Genomic DNA, 21,366 nt, shown 5'->3' on the forward strand with positions numbered 1-21,366 from the left:
ATGGAGGCGGAGTGGGTGCCACGCCATACTGTTCATTACCTGACGGCTTCTTGATCCAAGCAATAAAAGTTTCATGTTATTGGTTTCCTTAGTTGGAGATTCCGATGACACCTGACAAAAGATTAGCACTAGTAAATAAACTAGATGTTGAGTTAAGCGTACCGCAAGCAGGCCGGGGACCAGCGTTGCCAGTCTTGAGGGACTCCTCGTTATCGCCCTTGCCGAGGTCGTCGGTGCCGGCGTGGATAACGACGGTTCGCTATACCATTGTCAGTGAAATGTTGGACATGGGCAGCAATCGTCTTACGCCGATGATGCTGTGGGGACCAATCAGCTTGACGAGGGAGTCGGTGACAGAGCCCTTAGCATTTCCCTGGCCATCAGTCTCCAGGTTTCCGAGGTCTCCAACGTGACGAGTCTCATCAGAGGGAGCACCATGGGTCTTGTTGTGAGGGTTGACTGGCATTAAACGTGTTAGCGTGTTGTGAACAGGAGCAAGGCTGAAGATCTGTGACGGGAGATCTTCGCAGGAACGGGCCCTTCCGTAAAACCGAACAAACCGGCGGTGCGTCATGCAGGAACAAACTCACAGTGAGGGCCAGCGGAAGTGCATCCGTTGGTGTTATCACCGAAGGTGTGGATGTGGAATCCTCGTTTGGCGTTGGGATCGTTACCGGTGATGTCCCAGGTGATGGTGGTAGGGGCAGACTCGGACTCCTGCTCGAAAATGACAGTGCCGGAGACCTTGGAGTCACCGCGGAGAACGCTCACTGCAAAGGACCGTGTTAGCCACCTTGAATGCGTATAGTTGTGATACATGATGGCATCCTCCCCACTGGTGGTGGCGCTGAGAGCGAAGCAGTTCTCCAACCTTGATGGACACAGCAAGGACAGCTGAGTCATGTTGAAGCCCATCAAGGGACCTTCGATTATCATTCAATGTTCCTCTTGGGGTAGACAAAAGTCCATCAAGGTGCATTGAGTGTGAAATTCGTCATCTCGTTGGACGAGGAGGTCTGGGAAACTCGCTCAAACCAGCTCGAAGCCCCTCACTGTCACCCGTGGAGCATGGGTGATGCCATCTATAAGAAGAGCCACCCTCCCTGTATGGGAGCGGTGGCTTGGTGACAGGAAGTCTTACCAGCCTTGACCATTTTGATGATTTTGTTCTTTTGTTGGATGAGTTTAGGTTAGAAAGTAGGTAGTTGAAGATTGAACGATGATGCAAGTGGAGAGGGGAGCAAAGAGGAGTTTTTGAGGAAGCATCGGGGTCCGAGGCGGCACGACCTCCGAGCTTTGAGCTTTCTACCTCTCCCGTCGCCAGCTTCGACCTTCCCGCTTCATGCGCTGTGCTTCCCCACTCCTGGACCCAAAATCCAATGAATTGCCTAGCAGAGTTCTTAGCCAATCCCTTGCGATTCTCACCAAGCTCTTGCAAGCTGCGGGACATCTCAGCGTCTTAGGAAGCTTAGCAATACTGAGGTGGGGTTACAGTAACATTAAGAACTGTACCCCGCTCCGTCACACAGTCGTCATTTTGCCTTGTCCCAAATAGGCTTGGCGAGTGACATTACATCATTGATGGAATCAGTTCCTACAGTACCTAGACATCAATGCCGATTTTCGGAGTTACTCTATTTCCTTATATTGGCTTCCATGCCGCGGATATCTAACTACAAAGACTTGAAGTGGAGCATGACCAGGGAGATTGCACTGCATGATGTGGAATCAATGTTGTGAGAATATCATATGTTAGCCTCATGGAGCAAGAAAGCCCATAATCTAACCTAGAGGCACTGTGCCAAACATAAACCAGTCCAAGGTCTACTAGAACTACTGTACATGGAATTTACTAGGTCATCTGTCATTCAAGACCGGATTGTGTCTTAAATTATGCTTCTACAAGGGAATATCCTGATACCCATGATTATGGCCAATTTTTGCTGCATTGTATCATATTGAGGCTTCAGTGGTGACCTGCTTCAGATTACTGGACAATAAGCACTCAGGATCTCACAAGAAATAACAGCGAAGGAGACATTGTGTTTGAAATCAATTAAATTTATCAAATAATAATGAATTACCCCCCAGCCCGCTATTTTGGTCATCTCATACGGATGCAATCCATTTACTCTTGTCGACTGTACCTATTGTACTCCGATAACGCGTCTACCTCCTCTTTAAAATACAGCATGTTACTCTTTGTTTTCCTTTCGAGGTCTTTCTTATCTTTCTGTATCGCTTCAGCTGCATCTTGCCCATCACAGCATATCAATCATGCTGGGAGGCACTCAGATGCAACCCATGACTTTCTAGTAAGTTGAACGGATCTTTTGGAGAGTCAAATACGGATATCAGTTTCAGAACGAAACGAGCTGCATGATGGCGCAGTCGCGTAAGCACTACGCTTCATTGTGTAAAGTCATGTCTTGAGTATCATCGATCCACCGAGTGTGCAATGGCGGTCGAATTAGCACTCTGACAAGAACCATTGCCAGTGTTATTGTCTCAAAAGGACAGGGCAAACTTCGAGTCATCTTCAAAGGGTGACAGCACCCAATGGTAGAATTTTCGTTTTGTCGCCGAGAAACTTCGCGCGATACTCGATAATACCGCTGCTGATGGCATCGAAATCCTTCACCTTGCGTTCGCGAAAGTCTGTAAGCAATTTGCGAAGTCCTTCAACGTACTGATCATGTTGATCTGCCTCGCAGTTGCCATAAGCACCAAGTTGAAGGAGAATTTGATCATCTATTGCCGCTCGGCATGTTAGCGTTCCCTCCACTGGCATGCGCCCTCGCTTGTTTATGGTTGTGTGTTCGTGGATCATGATGGCACGTACCCGGAACCTGCATGTTTTCGAAATGCTGGAATTGGCACTCGCTGCCTTTACGGCAAGCTCCTTCAATAAGCTGATCAGGGCATACTTCCCTTGCTACGTCGATCTTATTGCTGTAGGTCAAAGAGCGTAACCCCCCGGCCACCGAGCCGCTGTACTGAGGATGAAAGCGATAAGCCCTAAAGTATTGAAGGGGCGTCTCATATGGGACGAATGTGGTTTTGTCGATTTTCTCACCAACTCGCGGTGCCTTTTGGACCTCAGCCTGTAAGGAGTTAGCTTTGCAACCCAAGAACAGACCAAGTTTGTCTACTTCTCGATGCGTTTCAGATTCCGTATCTCCATCCCCGAGTGAGATCGGTTGAGTGATTGGAGTTGTTGTTGCCATGCCCTGCATGTCAGTATCACTTGTTTCCAGCACTCCATGATCGAGTGGTGCATGAGGGGGCGAAGAATGCCGGGAAACAGGGGACTGCGGGTCTGGTAGACGAACGCCGACATGCGTTGGCTCGTAGTCATCGGTATCTTCCTCCTCGCTCGAAGTATCGTCCTCTTCCATTGCCACATCTTCTTCGGCCTCTTCAGCTCCATTCATGGCAGGATCGCCATATGTGCCAGCTGTATCGTGTGTGGTGGAAGATCTTGTCGCCAATGCAGAGAGGCTACCGGGTACAGCAGCCTCTTTTGTCCTACGATCCTCAAGCTCTTGCAGTTCACCTTGAGGAGGTTCGTCTATCATTTCCTTGTCAAGAGTCGGCTCAATGCTCGAGGCTTCGTCCATCGAGGCGTCTGGCTCAACCTCATCGCAAGAGAGTTTCGCTTTTTCGTTCTCTGCAAGTTTAGTTAATGTTTCTTTCGAGTTTGTCTCTAGAGAGGCACTCCGAGCTAATTCAAGATCAGCATAGAACACGTACAGAATCAATTATGCTAACCATTTGTCGCCATATCTAAGCCGTCCCTCTGGAAATTCTCCAGCTCAGACTCGTTCGGCGTTGACGGGTTCAACTCATTTTCTGCAGCATCTTCCTTCAACCGCTCTTCTTCAGCCAAGCTCTTCTGAATCTCGTTCTCGAGTCTAGCGGCTTCGGAGTATAGATGCTTGAGTTGCTCGGCTTGTGCCTTTCGCCGAGCCTCAACAATAGACAGGCGTTCGCTGGCAACTCGAGCGCGCAGCGAAGATCTTGCTGTCACTGATTGGTCTCTTGCTTTAGGCAACTTGGTAATAGCGTGTGGAGAACTGTGCACACTTGACGCCGGGCTACCTTGAGCCATTTCAGCATTTGTCGATAGAGCACGCCTTACAGCAGGTGCTGGCGGGGTCGGAATGTCGACGCTACCCTCTTTTGAAGGCGATCCAGACTGAGGCAAAGGTGAATTATTGCCGGACTGTTTGGCCTTCTTACGAGCCTCGGCCTCGGCAATTTTTCGTTTCATATCCTCAATCTTTTTGTTCATACTCTTCAGATCATACATGCTATTAGCATTTGTGGCGGGAGTCCCTGCAGTCTTTGGACTGGATGCAGCACGATGTGACGCACTGTCTGGCAGAGCTGGATGGTCACGGAAAGACGCTGTTCTTGGACCGGGCGTCATAGGCTGCTGTATTGACGAAGGCCGTAACTCAGGAGAATCAATTTCCATCTCAGCGTCGTCTTCATCGTCGCTCACATCGATTAGGAATGGACGAGACTCTCGAGTCTGGCCAAACGGGCGCTTGTGGGAAATGGCCGTGGAGTTCTCGTTCAACTCCGCTGCAACAGGTCGTTTTCGCTGATGAGGAACAGGAGATGGTGCGTTTGACGACAGGAATAAGCCAGGAATAGAAGGTGCAGTTGCTGGATCCGTAACGTCAGCGTTGGCTTCTGTTTGCTCATCAATATTCACAGAATCAGCACGCGCAAGACTTTGCGACCTGCTGGTTTCAGTTACTGGCGGAGGTAAGTGAGGCTCTGAGGGTGTATGAGCTTTGGGTGCCGCCTTCGCGTTTGCCTCCCGTGCTTTTATTAATGCCTCCATCTTTTGCTGGATCAGCCTCGACTTCTCCGATTGACTCTTAGTCTTGTCTGTTTTCGCGTTGCTTGGCAATAATGACATCGGATGTGAAGGCTTAACGATATCAGTGTCTCCAGCGGTTGCTTTGGAGCCTTTGGCAGCCAATAAACGGGCAATGCGGTCTTTCCGTTCTTCTGACTTGTCTTTCGTCTGCTCCACGCCCTTAAGCCCAGCGGCGGCCGTGCTTGTTGCCGTTGAAGCACTCTCTTGACCAAGGGCATTACTTGGTACTTCAGCAACTTTTGCCATCGACGGGCGTTTTGCTTCTCCTTGGATTTCGGTATTGGCCTCCAAGTCGAGGCCCATTTCCCCAAAAAGGTCATCCAGCAGTGCCCGATCAATTCCTTCTTCGATATAGTTGTGATATCGAACATTGAGTGGCCAGAGGTGTAAAATAGCCTTTCCAGCCCTTTTCTTATATTCCGAGATAATTGCATCTATATGGCTTGTGCCAGGCCTTGGGCTTGAGCTGTACTCGCCTCCATTAGCATTTGTAGTCTTCATGGCTGTTCCTGATTCCGTCATTGCAAGGCCATTAGCAATGCTTGAGTTATCTGGTCGAATTAGCATCACCACAAAGTACCAAGCAATTAGACATACGCGTGTTTGACCTGGCGTTTTCCGAGCCGTTGGATTCTATTTCACGGGGGAGAAGGTACGGCGAGTACGAGCCGGAACGTTCGCGACCGGGCTGCTTTGAGTTCGAAGCTCGTTTCTCGCCATCGTGGTTGTTTCGCAGGTTCTCGGTCATGTGTTGCTTGGCAGCTGTAGAACCTGGCGGCTGAGGGCCATTATTTTCGGCAGCGGGACCATCTATCCCGTTGGGTTCATATATATCTTCGAGTTCGCCTTCGCTGAGCTCACCGTCTTCCATTGTATCCACATCCATTGCCATAGTCGACCACGAGTTGTATGTTATCGAATGGCTGGATGCGTTGTTGTAATCGGGTTTTGTGGTCACACCCGTTGTCATGGCACCGGTCGAGTCTATCTGAACATCGGGAATTTTCTGAGGTAATGTTGGTTGCCAGTTCGCAGTGTCCTGCGAATATCTCATTCCTAAACCTGGAATGGCAGTCTGATTATACTCATACGCTTCCGCAACTCCCTGGCCGTGAGTCGGTTGAGTCGCAGCTGCGTCGTTGTGATAAAAAGTAGGATTATATGGTTCGTTTGCTGAGTACGCGTAGGGCTGCGAGGTTTGGTAGCCCTGAGCCGCATGGCCATACACGTACCGGCTCATTTGTGATGATAATTCCAAGTTTTCGCAAAGCAAAGATGGCGTGCCCGATCGCGTCGGCGAGAAAATCAGATGCTAATTCAGACTTATGGTTAAGCGTTAGAGCTTTTCGGGGTGAATAAGTCGGGGCAAGGGTCAATTTATTCGTTGTGATCTCAATATGCAAACCCCGAGCAGTGAAAGTTGCAGTTCGAAATCGAGAGTTCGTAATGGGTCATAACAGTCAACACCGTGATTTCTTCTTTTCGTACGTTGACTGGTCTGAATATGCGCCGCGTCTAGTCGCGTACGGTTTAGCGCGGGCCGGGCGCTTAGATCACATGACATAGCTTTGTTTACCCCCGTCAGCTGTCCCTGGCAACGCGCTGAATAGATCGATGATGTTAATGTCGTTCCATGCCCAAGTGTGCTATCCCAATACTTGCATTTGCATTGCATTCCTTCATGGCATGTTCATGAAAGGGTGAATCCCGATCACATCTTTGTTATAATTTCACTTTTTAATAACTGGAAGACCAGAAACTGCGCTTCCCTATTGTTTCTCTACCCTGCCTGATTTGTTTACTTCGTGTAATCGCACAACCCAGAGTTGAGTCTCTGGCCGAGACGACCGCAATACAACCAATTGTTCATGTGGGCTCATCACGATGTCTTTCAATGCCAACGCCAATGGCACAGCGCATCGGCGCAGTAATCCTTTTGCGAGAACGACTTCTGCCTCTCCAGCTACGAATACCAACTTGCGACCCAAGTCAGCCATATTCTCCTCCCCTTCATCAACTCCTGGGCTCTCTACACCTTCAGGACACAGCCGGACACAGTCGAATGGATCATTATCAGCAATAACTCATGGCTTCTCCGGCTCAGCGCCGAGACAGCAACGCAGCGACTCCAAGAGCGGCACTCCAACATCGACGACATTTGCACCGTCATTCATCAAGACTGAGGAGATGAAACGCCATGATACAGTGAAGGGTATCGAAGGCGAAAACGACTTCTCCGGGAAGCGCTACGTCTGGCTTAAGGATCCGCAAGCCGCATTCGTACGGGGATGGATCGTCGAAGAAATGGATGGGAATCGGTTACTAGTGCAATGTGACGACGGCACTGTAAGTATCAGCTGATGATTGACGTTCCGTATATTAACATTTGTTCAGCAAAGAGACGTCGATGCTGAGAGTGTTGACAAAGTGAACCCTGCCAAGTTCGACAAGGCAAACGATATGGCCGAGTTGACACACTTGAACGAGGCATCAGTTGTCCACAACCTTCACATGCGATACCAGGCCGATTTGATTTACACGTACTCAGGCCTTTTCCTTGTTACCGTCAACCCGTACGCCTCGATTCCTATTTACAGCAATGAATACATCAACATGTATCGCGGGCGGAACAGAGAGGACACGAAACCTCATATTTTTGCTATGGCTGATGAAGCCTTCCGCAATCTTGTGGAAGAGGGGAAGAACCAGAGCATTTTAGTGACTGGCGAATCCGGCGCAGGCAAGACAGAGAACACGAAAAAGGTCATTCAATACCTCGCTGCTGTTGCTCAGGCAGACTCGACAATCAAGAACAAACCTCACCATTCTAACCTCTCACAACAAATTCTTCGAGCAAACCCAATTCTCGAGGCATTCGGAAACGCTCAGACAGTCCGCAACAACAATTCCTCGCGATTCGGAAAATTCATTCGCATTGAATTTACTCGAAATGGAGCTATTTGTGGCGCATATATCGACTGGTATCTGCTAGAAAAGTCCAGAGTAGTACATATCAACCCCCATGAACGAAATTACCACGTATTCTACCAACTCCTCAAAGGCGCAAGCTCCAGCTTGAAGAGGGAATTCTTGATCGATGGTCTTACCGTCGAAGATTTCAATTATACCAGGGACGGCCACGACACAATCGTGGGTGTCTCAGACCATGATGAATGGGAATCCCTCATGGAAGCATTTGACGTGATGGGGTTCTCGGATGAAGAGCAGAGGTCTATTTTGCGAACTGTGGCCGCTGTGCTACACCTGGGCAACATTACCGTTGTCAAGGAAAGCCGCACTGCAGACCAAGCCCGTCTGGCACCGGATGCAAAAGAGCAAGCCGCAAAAGTGTGTAAGCTTCTTGGTGTACCATTAGAGCCCTTCTTGAAAGGTCTCCTCCACCCCAAAGTCAAGGCAGGCCGAGAATGGGTCGAGAAGGTACAAACCCCTGAGCAAGTTCGACTTGGCTTAGACGCTCTTTCAAAGGGCATATATGAACGCGGTTTCGGCGATCTCGTCAACAGAATCAATGGGCAGCTCGATCGCACTGGCATGGGCCTGGAGGATTCTCACTTTATCGGAGTACTCGATATCGCCGGTTTTGAGATCTTCGAACAGAATAGCTTTGAGCAGCTATGCATCAACTACACCAACGAAAAGTTGCAGCAATTCTTCAATCATCACATGTTTGTCCTGGAACAAGAAGAATATGCACGTGAGCAGATTGAATGGAAATTCATCGATTTTGGTCGTGATCTGCAGCCCACGATTGATTTGATTGAACTGTCGAATCCAATCGGTGTCTTTTCTTGCCTAGATGAGGATTGCGTTATGCCCAAAGCTACGGACAAGTCATTCACTGAGAAGCTCAATTCTTTATGGGACAAGAAATCAACGAAATATCGACCCTCGCGTCTAGGTCAGGGTTTCATTCTCACTCACTACGCTGCCGAGGTCGAGTACTCTACAGAAGGATGGCTAGAGAAAAACAAAGATCCTCTGAATGATAACATCACCCGCCTTCTAGCTGCTTCATCGAACAAGCACGTCGCTTCCCTGTTTTCTGACTGTGCTGAATCTGAGGAGGATCATGCCACTGGAAGAAGCAGAGTCAAGCGGGGGCTCTTCCGCACAGTCGCCCAGAAACACAAGGAGCATCTTCACAGTCTCATGGCACAACTCCACTCCACCCACCCTCATTTTGTTCGATGCATCCTCCCCAACCATAAAAAGAAGCCAAAGCAGTTCAACAATCTCCTTGTTCTTGACCAATTACGCTGCAATGGTGTTCTGGAAGGTATCAGAATCGCGAGGACTGGTTTCCCCAATAGACTTCCCTTTGCAGAATTTCGACAGCGATATGAGGTCCTTTGCCAGGATATGCCCAAAGGATATCTCGAAGGACAGGCCGCGGCCAGTCTTATGCTTGAAAAGCTTGGACTTGACCGCGCTTTATACCGGGTTGGCTTGACCAAAGTCTTCTTCCGCGCGGGTGTCCTTGCAGAGCTTGAGGAACAGCGAGATGCTCTAATCACCCAAATTATGTCCAGATTTCAATCGGTCGCTCGAGGGTTCATACAAAGGCGGGCAGCCTATAAGAGGCTATTTCGCACTGAGGCCACCAGAATCATCCAAAGAAACTTCAACGTTTACCTGGACTTGGCGGAAAATCCATGGTGGCAGCTAATTGTGAAGATGAAGCCTCTTCTTGGTACCACTCGTACAGCCACAGAAGTCAAGCGAAGGGATGCAATGATCAAGGATCTGAACGAAAGGATGCAACTGGAGTCCCAAAATCGTATGAAGCTTGAGGAGGAACGGCGAAATTGTCACGCCGAAATGGTCCGAATCCAGCAAACTCTTGAGAGTGAGCGTGCGCTTGCTTTAGACAAAGAAGAAATTTTCAAGAGGCTTCAGCTTCGAGAAGCGGAGCTCGAGGAGAAGCTTGCAGGAGCAATTGAAGACCAGGAAAGGCTAGAAGACGAGCTAGACGACCTTCTAAATGCCAAGAACCGGGCGGAACGAGATATCGAAACATATCGTTCTCAGCTCGAGCAAGCTGCCACCCTCATTGCTAAGCTTGAGGAGGAGAAGAAGGGACTGAGCACAAAGATCAGCGAAGTTGAACAATCAATGGCCGACATAACTCAGAGGCAGGCCGAACGTAGCGAGCAAGAACTTGCCCTCCAAGATGAAATCAAGATGCTTCAGAGTCAACTATCGGTCAAGGAAAGGAAGGTTCAAGATTTGGAGACCAAGCTTGTGAAGCTCGACCAAGATTCGGAGCTTAAACTCAACGCAGCTCAAAGAGAGCTTCAGTCAACCAAGTTCCGAGAAACTCAACTTACTCATGAGAACGAAGATATCCAGAGACAGCTCAACGAGCTCTCCAAGACGTCGACTGATTACGAAGATCTTGTTCGACAAAAGGAGAGTGAACTTGCTCTTCTGCGAACCGACAACAAGAACTTCGAAAGCGAGCGTCAGTCTCTTGAGGATCAGAAAAAGTCTCTGACCACTGAGAAGGAGAAAAACGCCGAGAAGTACCGTGAGGCCCAAGCTGAACTTGTAGCCATGAAGTCTCGGCAATCTCAACTGGAGCGAGAGGCCGAAGACGCAAAGCACTTGTTGGAAGCACGTCTGTCGGAGGACGCACAAGCCGATCAGAATCGCCAAGTCCTCGAGTCACAAATAAAGGATCTGAAGGATGAGCTGTACAAGACACAGATGGATCTGAGTCGAGAACGCCAGTCTCGAGATGACGTCCAACTGCTCGGTGAGCACCGCTACCAAGAGTTGAAGGATGAATTCGATCGTCTTAATGAGTCAAAAATCATCATCGAGAAGGAACTATATGCCCAGCAGGATACCTTACGGAGAACAATGGAGGCTCGGACTACTGCTGAGAAAGAACGTGACGAAGCAAGACAAGAGATTCGCCGCCTTCGAGTGGCGAAGACACAGGCCGAGGAGGCAAGAATGCAAGCCGAGGTCGCTGGCGAGAGACAAGCTTCTAAGGCAGCCCTGGACCGCGAGAACAGTCTTCGAAAAGATCTCGATGCAGCACAGGAACGGCTTCAATGGTTTGAAGGAGAGTGCGCCAAGCTAAACCACCAGATTGAAGACCTCAACAAGTTGATCCTCGAATCAGGCGAGTTTGGCTTGAAAAACGACCAAGCCAAAGAAAGACTTGAACGAGAGTTGACCACTGTGAAGAGCCGCCTGACAGCATCAGAGAATGACAATCGTGCTTTGCTGAACAAACTACAGCAGAAAGGGCTTGAGATTGCTCGTTCTAGTTCACGCGCTAGTGAAGCTTCTCGAGGTCAGATCATATCTCTCCAGCGCGAAAAGGCTCGGCTGGAAGAGCAGAACACAAAACTCAACAAGCAGTTGGGTGATTCCCAACTCGCCATTGCATCACTTGAGAAAAGAGCGGAGAAATTGCAGCTCAGCCTGGAAGATCTAAGTCATGAGGTTGCACGTGAAGTTAAATCAAGCAGAAATGCTGAAAAGGCGACTTCTACCTTCACAGCGCAGCTGGCTGAAGCAAATAGAACCATTGAGTCAGAGCGGCAATTGCGAACTCAGGCTCAGACCACTATTCGTACCCTACAAACATCCGTGGATACACGAGACAAGGAAGTGAATGAGCTACGAGCTCAGATGCTTGATGTTCTACGGACTGTTGATCCAGAGGTTCCCATCCCCCCTCAGTCGGATGGAGCTGATGAAAATATACTCATTCAGAACTTTGATCTTGTGAGAAAGGTTGAGGAGCTTCAGCAAAACCTTCGTGTGCAAACAGCAGCTCGAACAAACGCCGAGAACCAACTGAGTGAAATGCGAGCGTCGAGGAACGACCCTGCTAGCCGACCCAAGCTCGAAGAGATCCAGCTGAATGAGGCGCCCTTCCAAGGGTCACCAACTCAGAAGAGGGCAGCTAAGCTTCATGCTCGCAATTACTCAAATACTTCCACACCCACCCGGCGCTTCCAGGATCTCGACCATCTTCAAGATTCAACACGTTCCGATCGTACCATCGACACACTCAACTTCAACAACCGTATGGATTTGAAAGCCGAAGTCGAGGAACTTCAGAATCAGCTTCAACTTAAGGAAATGCAAAATCGTCACTTACAGAGCCAGATCAACCGAAGCACGCCTATACCGGAGAATTACGACGACCAAAGCCCATCTTTGCGTCGCATTCAAAAACTCGAGATGGTCAATACTCGTCTTCATGAAATGCTCGATGACTCTAATAAGAAGGTATCTGCTTTGGAGCGCACAATTCGATCCGGACAGCTTTCATTACGGGATGTACAGACACGCACACACGAAGAAATTTTGGAGGTCCTGAATAGCCAAGAAGACTATCGTCGAGCCTTGGTTCATAGTCACAAGGACGCCGTGGCGGAGTTGACCGATATCAAGGGACACTTCGAGCGACTACGACACGATCGCGCCAAAGCCGAAGTCGAGCTCCGCGATGTCAAGTCTGACCTGCAAGAAATGACTCTAGCAAGAGAGCAAGAGGCACAGAATCGAAATCAGCTTCTCCAAGAGTTTGCAGATCTTCAGATTCGTCTCGATGCAGAAACCTCGAAGTTTGCAGATGTTTCTTCAAGTCTTGAAATGTACAAGAGCCGCGCAGACGAATACTTCAGCAAGCTCGAACAAGCCGAGATCGCTGTTCTCAAAGCTAGTCGTGCCGAACAGTTTGCCAAATCCCAAGCAAAGGAAGCCGAAGACACATATGCGGAGGTCATGGCAGAACGTGAGAAGATGGATGCCAGCATTGAGGATCTCCAACGCCAGAACCAACGCCTTGAGGAGAAGGTTGAGGATATTTCTACAGATTTGGCAGCTGCCACTCAAGCTAAGAAGAGACTTCAGCACGAACTCGAGGACTACCGTAACCAGAGAGCCATGGAGATCGAGGACAAGGAATCGAGTATGGAGCAGACTCGTAAGAAGTATCAGGCCGAGTTCGCTACATTGACTAACGAACTTGATCTTGCTCGTGAGGAGAGGCTCTTCAAACAAGCAGAGATTGCCCGCCTCCGAGAAGAACTTGATGAATTGAGGTCAAAGTGGGATGATGAAGTCCTCAACAGCTCAACCTGGTCTAAGGAGAAGGCTCGCTTAGAGTCAACATTGGCAGATGTCGCTTCGTCTCGTGATGAGGCAGTAAACGCTCACAACGAAGCTCAAGGAAAGGTTGTGACATTGCTCTCTCAAGTCCGTACTCTCCGCTCGTCGGTGGACGAGATCACAGCAGAACGGGATCATCTTCTCCGGGAGAAGCGAAATGTTGAGGCTCGCCTCGAGGAAGCGAAATCCGGGCTCGAGGACCTTGTGAAGGGAGACAGTCCCTCTCTGCGCAATGCCGCCAATATGGACAAGGAGATTCTGGAACTAAGGTCACACCTCGCCCAACAAGAGGATATTGCGGCTGCTGCCGTGGAGAAGATGCGCAGAGCAGAAGCCTTAGTAACGGAGGTACAAAAGGACGTCATGGTGGAGCGCGAAAACAGCATTCAACTGCAACAACAAAAGGCATCTTTGGAAAAAGTTCTCAACGAGGCCCAACTCAAACTTGTTGATCTGGAGACCAAGGGCTACTCGAGCGCCAGCCAGGATGTCAAGTTCCTGCACAAACGTATTCAGGAGGTAAGTTGCTCCTGTAACACTAAACAACTTTATCAAAGCTAACATGATGCAGCTCGAATCACAGCTCGAAGACCAGGAGACTGAGCGTAGCAAATCTCAACGCTCCGTTCGAAATGTAGATCGAATCGTGAAGGATATGCAAGGTCAGATCGACCGCAAGGACAAACAAAACACACAGCTCTCAGAGGATGTCTCAAGGATGCGCGACAAGGTCGAGAAGCTTCTGAAGACCATCGAGGAGCTACAGTCATCGGAGTCCCAAAATCAGTTGTCAGCTCGTCGAGCTGAACGTGAACTCCGAGAAGAAAAAGAGAAAATTGCCCGACTGGAGCGCGAATTGGCAGGATTGAAGAACCTCCGCAACGACAAGGGGTCAGGCAGCGTCATGGGTAGTGTCCGGAGTCGCATGGGCCCCTGGCGGGTCAGCGAAGGAGATGATGCATCCATGGTAGATATTCCCAGGAGGAAGAGTAGCCTTAGTAGGGTCCCCAGCTTCACAAAAGGATTCCTATAAAGGTAGGGGGTTGAGCAAGGAGGCAAATGTAGGATACACACATAAGCTGGAAACATGTTGATGGGGCGTTGAAGCATTTGTTCAGGGTCTGGGTACTGTAATGGTTTGCAAGGCATGGGAGGCGGGCATGATGGATGGCGGATGGTGTCTAGGATGGTTTTTGGCTCGCTAGTGCTTTAGGGATTATTTACTTTGCGTATAATTAATGAAGAGCTTACGCTGCATGTTTACTATGTGGGATCCCTCCTTCTGGGGCAAATTCACTGTATGATATTTCAATACGACTGGTTGAATGCCCAATGTTCTTCAGGGGTCGTTTTGTGATTGGAATTTTCCACCTCGCATAATATGAATACATCGTATCTTACACGCCAAGCTCTGCTCAGCTTTGTAGTATCGAGGAGCGCCTTGGCCCAACAGGCGACACAAGGCCATCATTTCTCATCCTCTTGGAGAATGCTTGAAGGCTTCTGTGGCTTCTCCATTCCCATCTTGCCCATAAGTCCCTCTATCAACTCCTCCATAGCCTTTTCATCTTCAGGGCTCACCATCCCGGGTCTACGGGTCACAGCCTGTGTCCGCTGCCTCAATTCCTCTATCGAGGAGAGATCAAATGCCCAGGAAATGCCTCCAACCAGCATGACTCCAAAGCTCATGACGTTGAGCGTGGCAAGTCCAAGGGCTTGCACAGCGAGTAAAGATCTGTCACCTGAGTCAAACTTGACTTGGTGTCGGTTGGAAGTGTAAAATTTAGGGAAGAGATCGTGCCGCATTCGTAGCACTGAACGTCTTGATACAGCAACAGATGCAGCAAGGAACCCAGCACCAGTGAGAAGCAGACCAAACTGTCGAATCGAACGGTCCCATGACGGTTGCTGTGCTGCTGTGATTGGCGATGTTCTTTGTGGAGCAGCAGAAATAGTTGGTGGAGTTGGTGTTGCTGGTGGGATTGAAACATTGGCAGATGGTCTTTGCTGGGCTGGTGAAGTTTCCTGGTTTTCCTGGGGAATTGAACCTTTATCAGAGCTGGGTATCCCGAGCCATGAGCTTACTAAAGAAGCCAGAATAGGCATTTTTCTTTTCGTGATCCGCTAATTTTTATTTGGCGGCAGCGTTTGTGACGGATAACTATGCTGGAATAATAAGGTAAATCGTTGAACGCCTATTTCTTCCTCTTACCTTAACTTAGGTAAGGTAGTTGCTCGATATTGCTTTTAGGGATATGTATCCCCCGCTCATTGCATACCGCAGTCGCAAATGTAGTGGATATCTACATAACTCAAGTGCTATCACTGCCCGTCTCATGTCATGTCGTGCCAAGTCAATAAAGAACATCATCAACCTCTCTCCCCTCAGCCCAGCATCCGCCTAATAAATACTCGCTACTTTGCTTTTTGAAAAGTATGCCGAAAACAAGAAATAAAGGGCCCAAATCAGGCAAAGTGGAAGCCTCCACGTCGCTGCCACCAGTTCCTCCATCATGGCCAGCTTTCAAGCCTTCTCTCCCGATAGTTGGCTTGGCTCCTGAACCCCATCCATTGACTTCCAAGGTTGTTCTTATACCTTCATTTTTCCCGCGGTCGCTCTGCCGCGATTATGTCACCTTTCTAAAAACTCTTCCTCTACAAACAACGCCGGGTCGTCCCAAGCGGGGCGAAGCAGTTCGTGTCAACGATCGCTTCCAGGTTGATAGTTATGACTTTGCTATTCGATTATGGGAGCAAACTGGCTTGAAAGATGTCTTGCTAGACGGTGATGTTAACAAGAAGTGGTAAGTCTTGCTTCGTGTCGAATGATTACGATGTCGTAGACAACAAAGTTAATGTTGCGTAGGGGTGGTGAACCTGTTGGGCTGAATCCTAACATTCGCGTATATCGTTACTCGAAAGGCCAATTTTTTGACTGTCATTGTACGTTTATAAGTCTCATCTCCACAACTGTCCATTCAGCGACCATCGTAGCGACCTCGATGCTTGATGGCATAAAGACGCAATCCTCTTGCCTGTCCTTCCACAATCGTTCCATAGTTAGCACCCATCCATCTATCTTATGGCTCGCACTTCTCACTCGACATACGCACCTTAGCTGACCAAGGTGTGTTCCACCCACCAGATGACGACTCGAACAACCTGACGTTGCCCTCGAATCCTCCACTATCAGTGAGAACCACGTGGACCTTGTTGCTCTATTTGACATCCGCTTCTGAGGGCTGTGCTGGGGGTGAGACTGTATTTTACCCAAGAGATCGAAGGTCGACTCGAGAAGAGATTGTGGTTCCTCTCGAAACTGGGACATTGCTTTTGCACAAACACGGAGACGATTGTCTACTGGTAAGAAGCTCCCTTCACCTTTTTGCCATCTTTGATTAGGCAGACATCCGGTGCTACATGAATCTTGATCCTATACAAATTACTAATCACTACAACTTAGCACGAAGGACGAGAGGTTACTGCAGGTGAAAAATGGGTTTTACGGACGGATCTTTGCATCAGACGATGACTTCGATTATTGGCCTAAGTAACCTCGTAGTCCCAAGACTTTGGTTGGTTGTACTACTGAGTTTACTGTCTACCTTGCCCTTACTAGCTGGCTGGTCCGTTATCGTCCTCACAGTTCCAACGGTCCATTCTTCCACCTATGATCACGTAGCATCCACCTGACTCATGAGGTTGACCAAGCGATCCATGGCTTCTTCTTCTTCTTCGTCTTCCTTCAATTCATCACTGTAGATCGAGTCTGTATCGTCTTCAACGACACACTCACTCGGAACTTCAACTTCCATGTCATTCTCTGATGAAAGATCTGGATGTTCGTCGCTGACCATTCCAGAATCGTTTCCAGTAGAAGATGATTGTCCTGAGCCAGGAATATCGCAAGGGAAGTCGTCATCTCCCTCGGAGACCGCATCATCTTCCACAGGGAAAATAGCCAATGGCTGTCCTCGATGAAGGACTGTGCCATCCGGAAGGTGAGAATGGACTTCACGCGCCAGCTCAGATACCCCAGGGACCTCTTGTTTTGCAGGTGTGGCATCATTCTTCACTGTTGGCTCAAGGTGCTCGCCAACCCCTGGCATTTCTCCTTGACGAGGTCCCACGGCAAGTGGAGATCTCAGTTCAAGGTTACTGGAGTTTGCGATACGGCACATCTCCTTATGGAAGATCCAGGGGAAACTAATCAGAGGCATTGACTTTGGTTCTAGCTTGCGCGGTTGCAAGATGGTTCCCGCGTCGTTGATGACTCCTCGGTGGTGCTCGTATAGTGCAATCTTCATTTCCTCGTCGGTTACCTTGTACATGGCTGCGACAAAGGGTTCGAGTTTCTCTGCACTTTTAGAACCTGCAGTATCGATGCAAAGCTGTCGAAACGCTGCCTTTAGATGATTGTACTCGCGACGAAGCTCCTCCTGAACTTTGTAGTCTGAACCAACAGCAGGTCTCGACATGGCAAAGCCTGTCCAAAGTTCAAATTCAGTCTTGAGTGCATGTTGGCTCAGTAGTCGGCGCACAGATGTATCGTATTGTGTCTTTATATTTCTTGCAGATTTGAGTATGTCTCGGTCGAGTTCAAACTTGTTGATAATCCGTTGGTCAAACGGACTGTCCCAGATAGGGTCAAACTTGACTTGCTTGCCTTTCACCTTGTCAAATATGACACCAAGAGCTTTCCTGGAGGTGTAGCAGTTCTTCTTCTCCATAAAATGGGGCCACTTCCGAGGTTGTTGATCTCGTCTCAATACCGCCGGGTCGCCTGTCTTCGGATAGTCCACCGCTTTGGAGTGCAGCTCTGCAAGTTCAAGACCTTGAAACAGGGTTAGAATAAGACTTTGATATGTGAGCATTACCGCGACTTACATTTTGGTGACATTGGGCCAAGTTCGTCTGAAAATGCTAGATGAGATGTTGCAATGAGCGGCAGTTTATCGTTCTTTAGGTACTTGACGAAGAAGTTCCTGAGATCGTCGACTGTGACATCACGATTGAGCTCAATGGGTTTGGGTGCCGAGTAGTTCATGGGCGGATAATTCCACCTTTTAGGAATCAAAGTCGGCTCCCATATTACAAAGAAGTCATCACCGTCAAGGTCACCACCAGAAAGCATGTTAGGAACGGGCTGATCGCCAGTGGAGGGAAATACAACGACATCCCTCAGATGATGCAGGGCTGGACAGTCCACCGCTTCAACAACTCGAATGTCTCCCGGGTGCAGCGAAGGGTTGCGTCCAATTATGCATACGCCGCTGATGACCTGAGTCTTGTTATAGTGCGTTGCGTCGCTCAGCTGAATGAAGATTTGCGGAAGTCTATCGATATCTTTATCTTCGGAGCCTTCGGTTTCGGATGAGTGACCTCTGAGAGTACCAGTTTCATCGACGCAGCCAAGGACGAAGGCACTTTTCTGCACCTGAATCCTTGCTTTCTCCTTGAGTAGCTTCAAGGACCAAGACCTCCAAAGTTTAAGTACGTTAACAACGAATGGTTCCTGCAGACAATCTGTTCTGAAGCCAGCCCTGAGCAGGTCAGAGATATTGTTCTCGTCAACAAATTTGGTCAACATGTCTATAGCAACATCGTTGTCCTCCATGGCCAGCTCATACGACCGTAACTGGTGTTCAAGTAGCTTAGTGAAGGAAGCGATGGGGACCCCAAGACATTCAAGAATGGTGATTGTTTGTCTGTTGAGGGTTGCTGTCGCCATTGCTGCGCTGCGGATAATTTCGAGACCTTTGGAATCTGACTCGAACTTCTTCTGGGATTCGCGAATATGTACTTCCATGACTTTAGTGTCGTTGGGCCAAATGGCGAGAACCCCTTTACAGCCACCCATGCGAAACTGGAAGGCGGAGGGTTGCGCAATAACATCAAGAATCATGTCTTCGCTGATAAGCTGCGCTAGGAACGAAGATATCTTGCCGATGCCGTCGGTGAAGCAGTAGCCGTTCCTCTCAATGTCAGGTATCTGTCGGGTCGCCGGCGCCGAAATTGCATGAAGCTCTCGTGTGGTAGAGAAGCACTGACCTAGGCGAGCAGCATACTTCGCCACAACCTTTATATGGCCAAACTGGCCCATCCACCTGCGGATATCATCGCATGATAGGTGCTCCGTGGGACAAAAGAAGTAAGCGCCGTTGACTCTGAGCTGCGAGTTGCCAAAGGCAAGGAATTCGTAAAGACGATCGCCGATACGGACGCCTTTATACATTGAACGAAGCACCCTTTTATAGATCTCATCATTTTGGTCCTTGTTTACCGCAATCTTCCCCTTTTCTATCTCTTCGGTGAACTGGATTTTGAGGAAGCGATCCTCATAATGCTTGTAGCGACGCATGACGCGGTTGGACATCTCCACAGCAGGTGTTGTATAGCGAATGGTTGTTGGCGTGATGACTGCTTTACGGATGAGACAACAGTGAGAAGGAGTTCTTGACATGATTATGGAGCCATCAAGCTGAGACTCCTCCAAAATAGCCATCGGGTCGACGACAACTTGAGCGCTATCAGCCACAGTTTCGAGACAAAGCCTGGCTTTGGCTGGCTTCATGTTCGCAAGTCTCTCCAAGAACTCCCTCCCTATCATGTGTTCGTTTAGATAGCCGCGTGAAAGACAAACTTCAAGCTGGTATCTAATATCGAAAGGTAGATGGACAACCGAATGCGGGGAGTACTGAAGCATCTGAAGTGCGTTGTGCCCTTCGGTCGGAGCCTGATGGTCTATATATTCCCACATCTTTGCTTTTGTTCCATGCGCAGTTTTGAAATCATCTTGAACTTTGGTGGAGATGTTGAAGTCGTCCAGGATGGTCACTAATTGCTGATTGACCTGGCTTGCTATTTCAGTCCCCCCATCCAAAACGAAGCCAAGGGTGGTCCATCGGCCAATATCAACAAATTCGGGATCTTTGAAATCGTTATGGAGAGTGACCGGGTGCATCATGGGAAGGCCAGCATGCTGGACAATGTTTGTCGCACGGTTCCAGCTCTCCATCACACTCCAATTCTTGGCTTCGTCGGAAAAGGTCGAATGGATATTAGGTGCCTTCCAATAGTACTGAGGTGGTGTCTTGAGAGGAACAACAAGAGTACAGCAATTATCAGCGGCCGCTGTTTGGTAAACATTCTTCATACTCGCAAAGTCAATAACAACTTTGTGTTGTCTTTCAGTTCTGTTCCCTCCCACAACACTTGGTATGGAGAAGAATGCAGTCAGTTTCTGGTATTTCGGGCTGAGCTCGAGTTTAAGACTTCGTCCATTGACCATCCCAGGGATAGACTTCATGATCTTCATTGAGTTCTCCCCTATCAGGCTCCCGAAATGTATGGCCGCAGGATAGAGTGTCAGTTTTACAGGGCAAGTCCGGTCAGGATGTACTGGGCTTTTGAGAAAACCTGGAGGTGCGTGATTGGAAAGCTTGACGGAAATTTCGAACTCTCTGGGATGTTGTTTTCTATCGGAATGGCGAACAATATAACCGCCCGAGTGCCAAAAGTTTCGCTCTGGCGGTGGCTCGAACCTGATTTTGGCGTTACTGATGTTCGGGTTTCTTTGCGTCTCATAGATATCCATGTATGCGATTTCTCCCTCATGAGAGAACCAGTCCCAGAGATTTGAAGTGGTGACTGAAGTTGGCAATCCCTCCAGATGTATCGTGAGTTCAGGCCATGCTTTCCATTGTTCGTGGAGCTGAGGAGCAAGGCCATCAACGTTGACTGCATGGTTTCGTCGAACCTTCGGTCTGCCTGGCCTGCATCTCTTCGATCTTCGCTGGTGCTTGGGGCTTGGTTGGAACCCTTTCGAGAGTCCGTCGGGGGGGCGTTTGGAGCTCATGTTCAATTTCTATCCGTGTAATCTGGAGAGGTTGTTAGTAAAGGTGGCTTCCTCGACGACGAGCCTAAGTAGTGGTGATGTCTTTGGGAGAATTTACCTTTGTCAATTGAAGGATGCCCCAGGAATAACAAGAGTTTCTTGGATCGAGAAAGATGAAATTTTTCACTTGGCGTGGTGATGTGCGATGAAAAGGAGCAAGTGTTGTGCAGTGATTCAGAGAGCAGGCATTTTCTAGAGGCCCGAGATTGCAGATGCCTCCTGCTGCAGGTGCTGCAGTAAACAAGGAAAGTAAATCGAACTAGGAGGTCATAAGAAGCAGTGAATGAAGCCGCTAAGGTAAGCACGGTACCTAATGTCGAAATTCTAGGAGAGGTGAAAGGGTTTCAGGTCAGACGAAATTTGAACGCAGCTATCCGTTGATGTTTGTTGGTGTTTGGTGTTTGGTGTTTGGTGTTTG

General features: G+C 48.9%; 5 protein-coding genes across 5 annotated transcripts; 1 reads left to right on the forward strand and 4 right to left on the reverse strand.

The window, feature by feature from the left end:
• Positions 1-88: 88 nt before the first annotated feature.
• Positions 89-1,154, reverse strand: SOD1 (Superoxide dismutase [Cu-Zn]; the record flags this gene model as incomplete). Its single annotated transcript, XM_044825915.1, has 5 exons — positions 89-111; positions 163-259; positions 308-459; positions 591-770; positions 1,142-1,154. 5 exons carry the CDS (start codon positions 1,152-1,154, stop codon positions 89-91), a joined length of 465 nt encoding a protein of 154 aa, XP_044678832.1.
• Positions 1,155-2,539: 1,385 nt separating this feature from the next.
• On the reverse strand, positions 2,540-6,134 carry J7337_008295 (uncharacterized protein; the record flags this gene model as incomplete). The annotated part of the gene is made up of 4 exons (XM_044825916.1): positions 2,540-2,751; positions 2,843-3,724; positions 3,772-5,445; positions 5,492-6,134. 4 exons carry the CDS (start codon positions 6,132-6,134, stop codon positions 2,540-2,542), a joined length of 3,411 nt encoding a protein of 1,136 aa, XP_044678833.1.
• A 644-nt stretch (positions 6,135-6,778) lies between these two features.
• On the forward strand, positions 6,779-14,084 carry J7337_008296 (uncharacterized protein; the record flags this gene model as incomplete). The annotated part of the gene is made up of 3 exons (XM_044825917.1): positions 6,779-7,240; positions 7,289-13,570; positions 13,623-14,084. 3 exons carry the CDS (start codon positions 6,779-6,781, stop codon positions 14,082-14,084), a joined length of 7,206 nt encoding a protein of 2,401 aa, XP_044678834.1.
• A 434-nt stretch (positions 14,085-14,518) lies between these two features.
• J7337_008297 (uncharacterized protein) lies at positions 14,519-15,157 on the reverse strand (the record flags this gene model as incomplete). Its single annotated transcript, XM_044825918.1, has 1 exon — positions 14,519-15,157. One exon carries the CDS (start codon positions 15,155-15,157, stop codon positions 14,519-14,521), a length of 639 nt encoding a protein of 212 aa, XP_044678835.1.
• Positions 15,158-16,725: 1,568 nt separating this feature from the next.
• J7337_008298 (uncharacterized protein) lies at positions 16,726-20,909 on the reverse strand (the record flags this gene model as incomplete). The annotated part of the gene is made up of 2 exons (XM_044825919.1): positions 16,726-17,885; positions 17,939-20,909. The coding sequence occupies 2 exons, from the start codon at positions 20,907-20,909 to the stop codon at positions 16,726-16,728; spliced, it is 4,131 nt and encodes a 1,376-aa protein (XP_044678836.1).
• Positions 20,910-21,366: the final 457 nt, after the last annotated feature.

This window comes from Fusarium musae, chromosome 6 (assembly GCF_019915245.1).
Source record: "Fusarium musae strain F31 chromosome 6, whole genome shotgun sequence".
NCBI lineage: Eukaryota > Fungi > Ascomycota > Sordariomycetes > Hypocreales > Nectriaceae > Fusarium > Fusarium musae.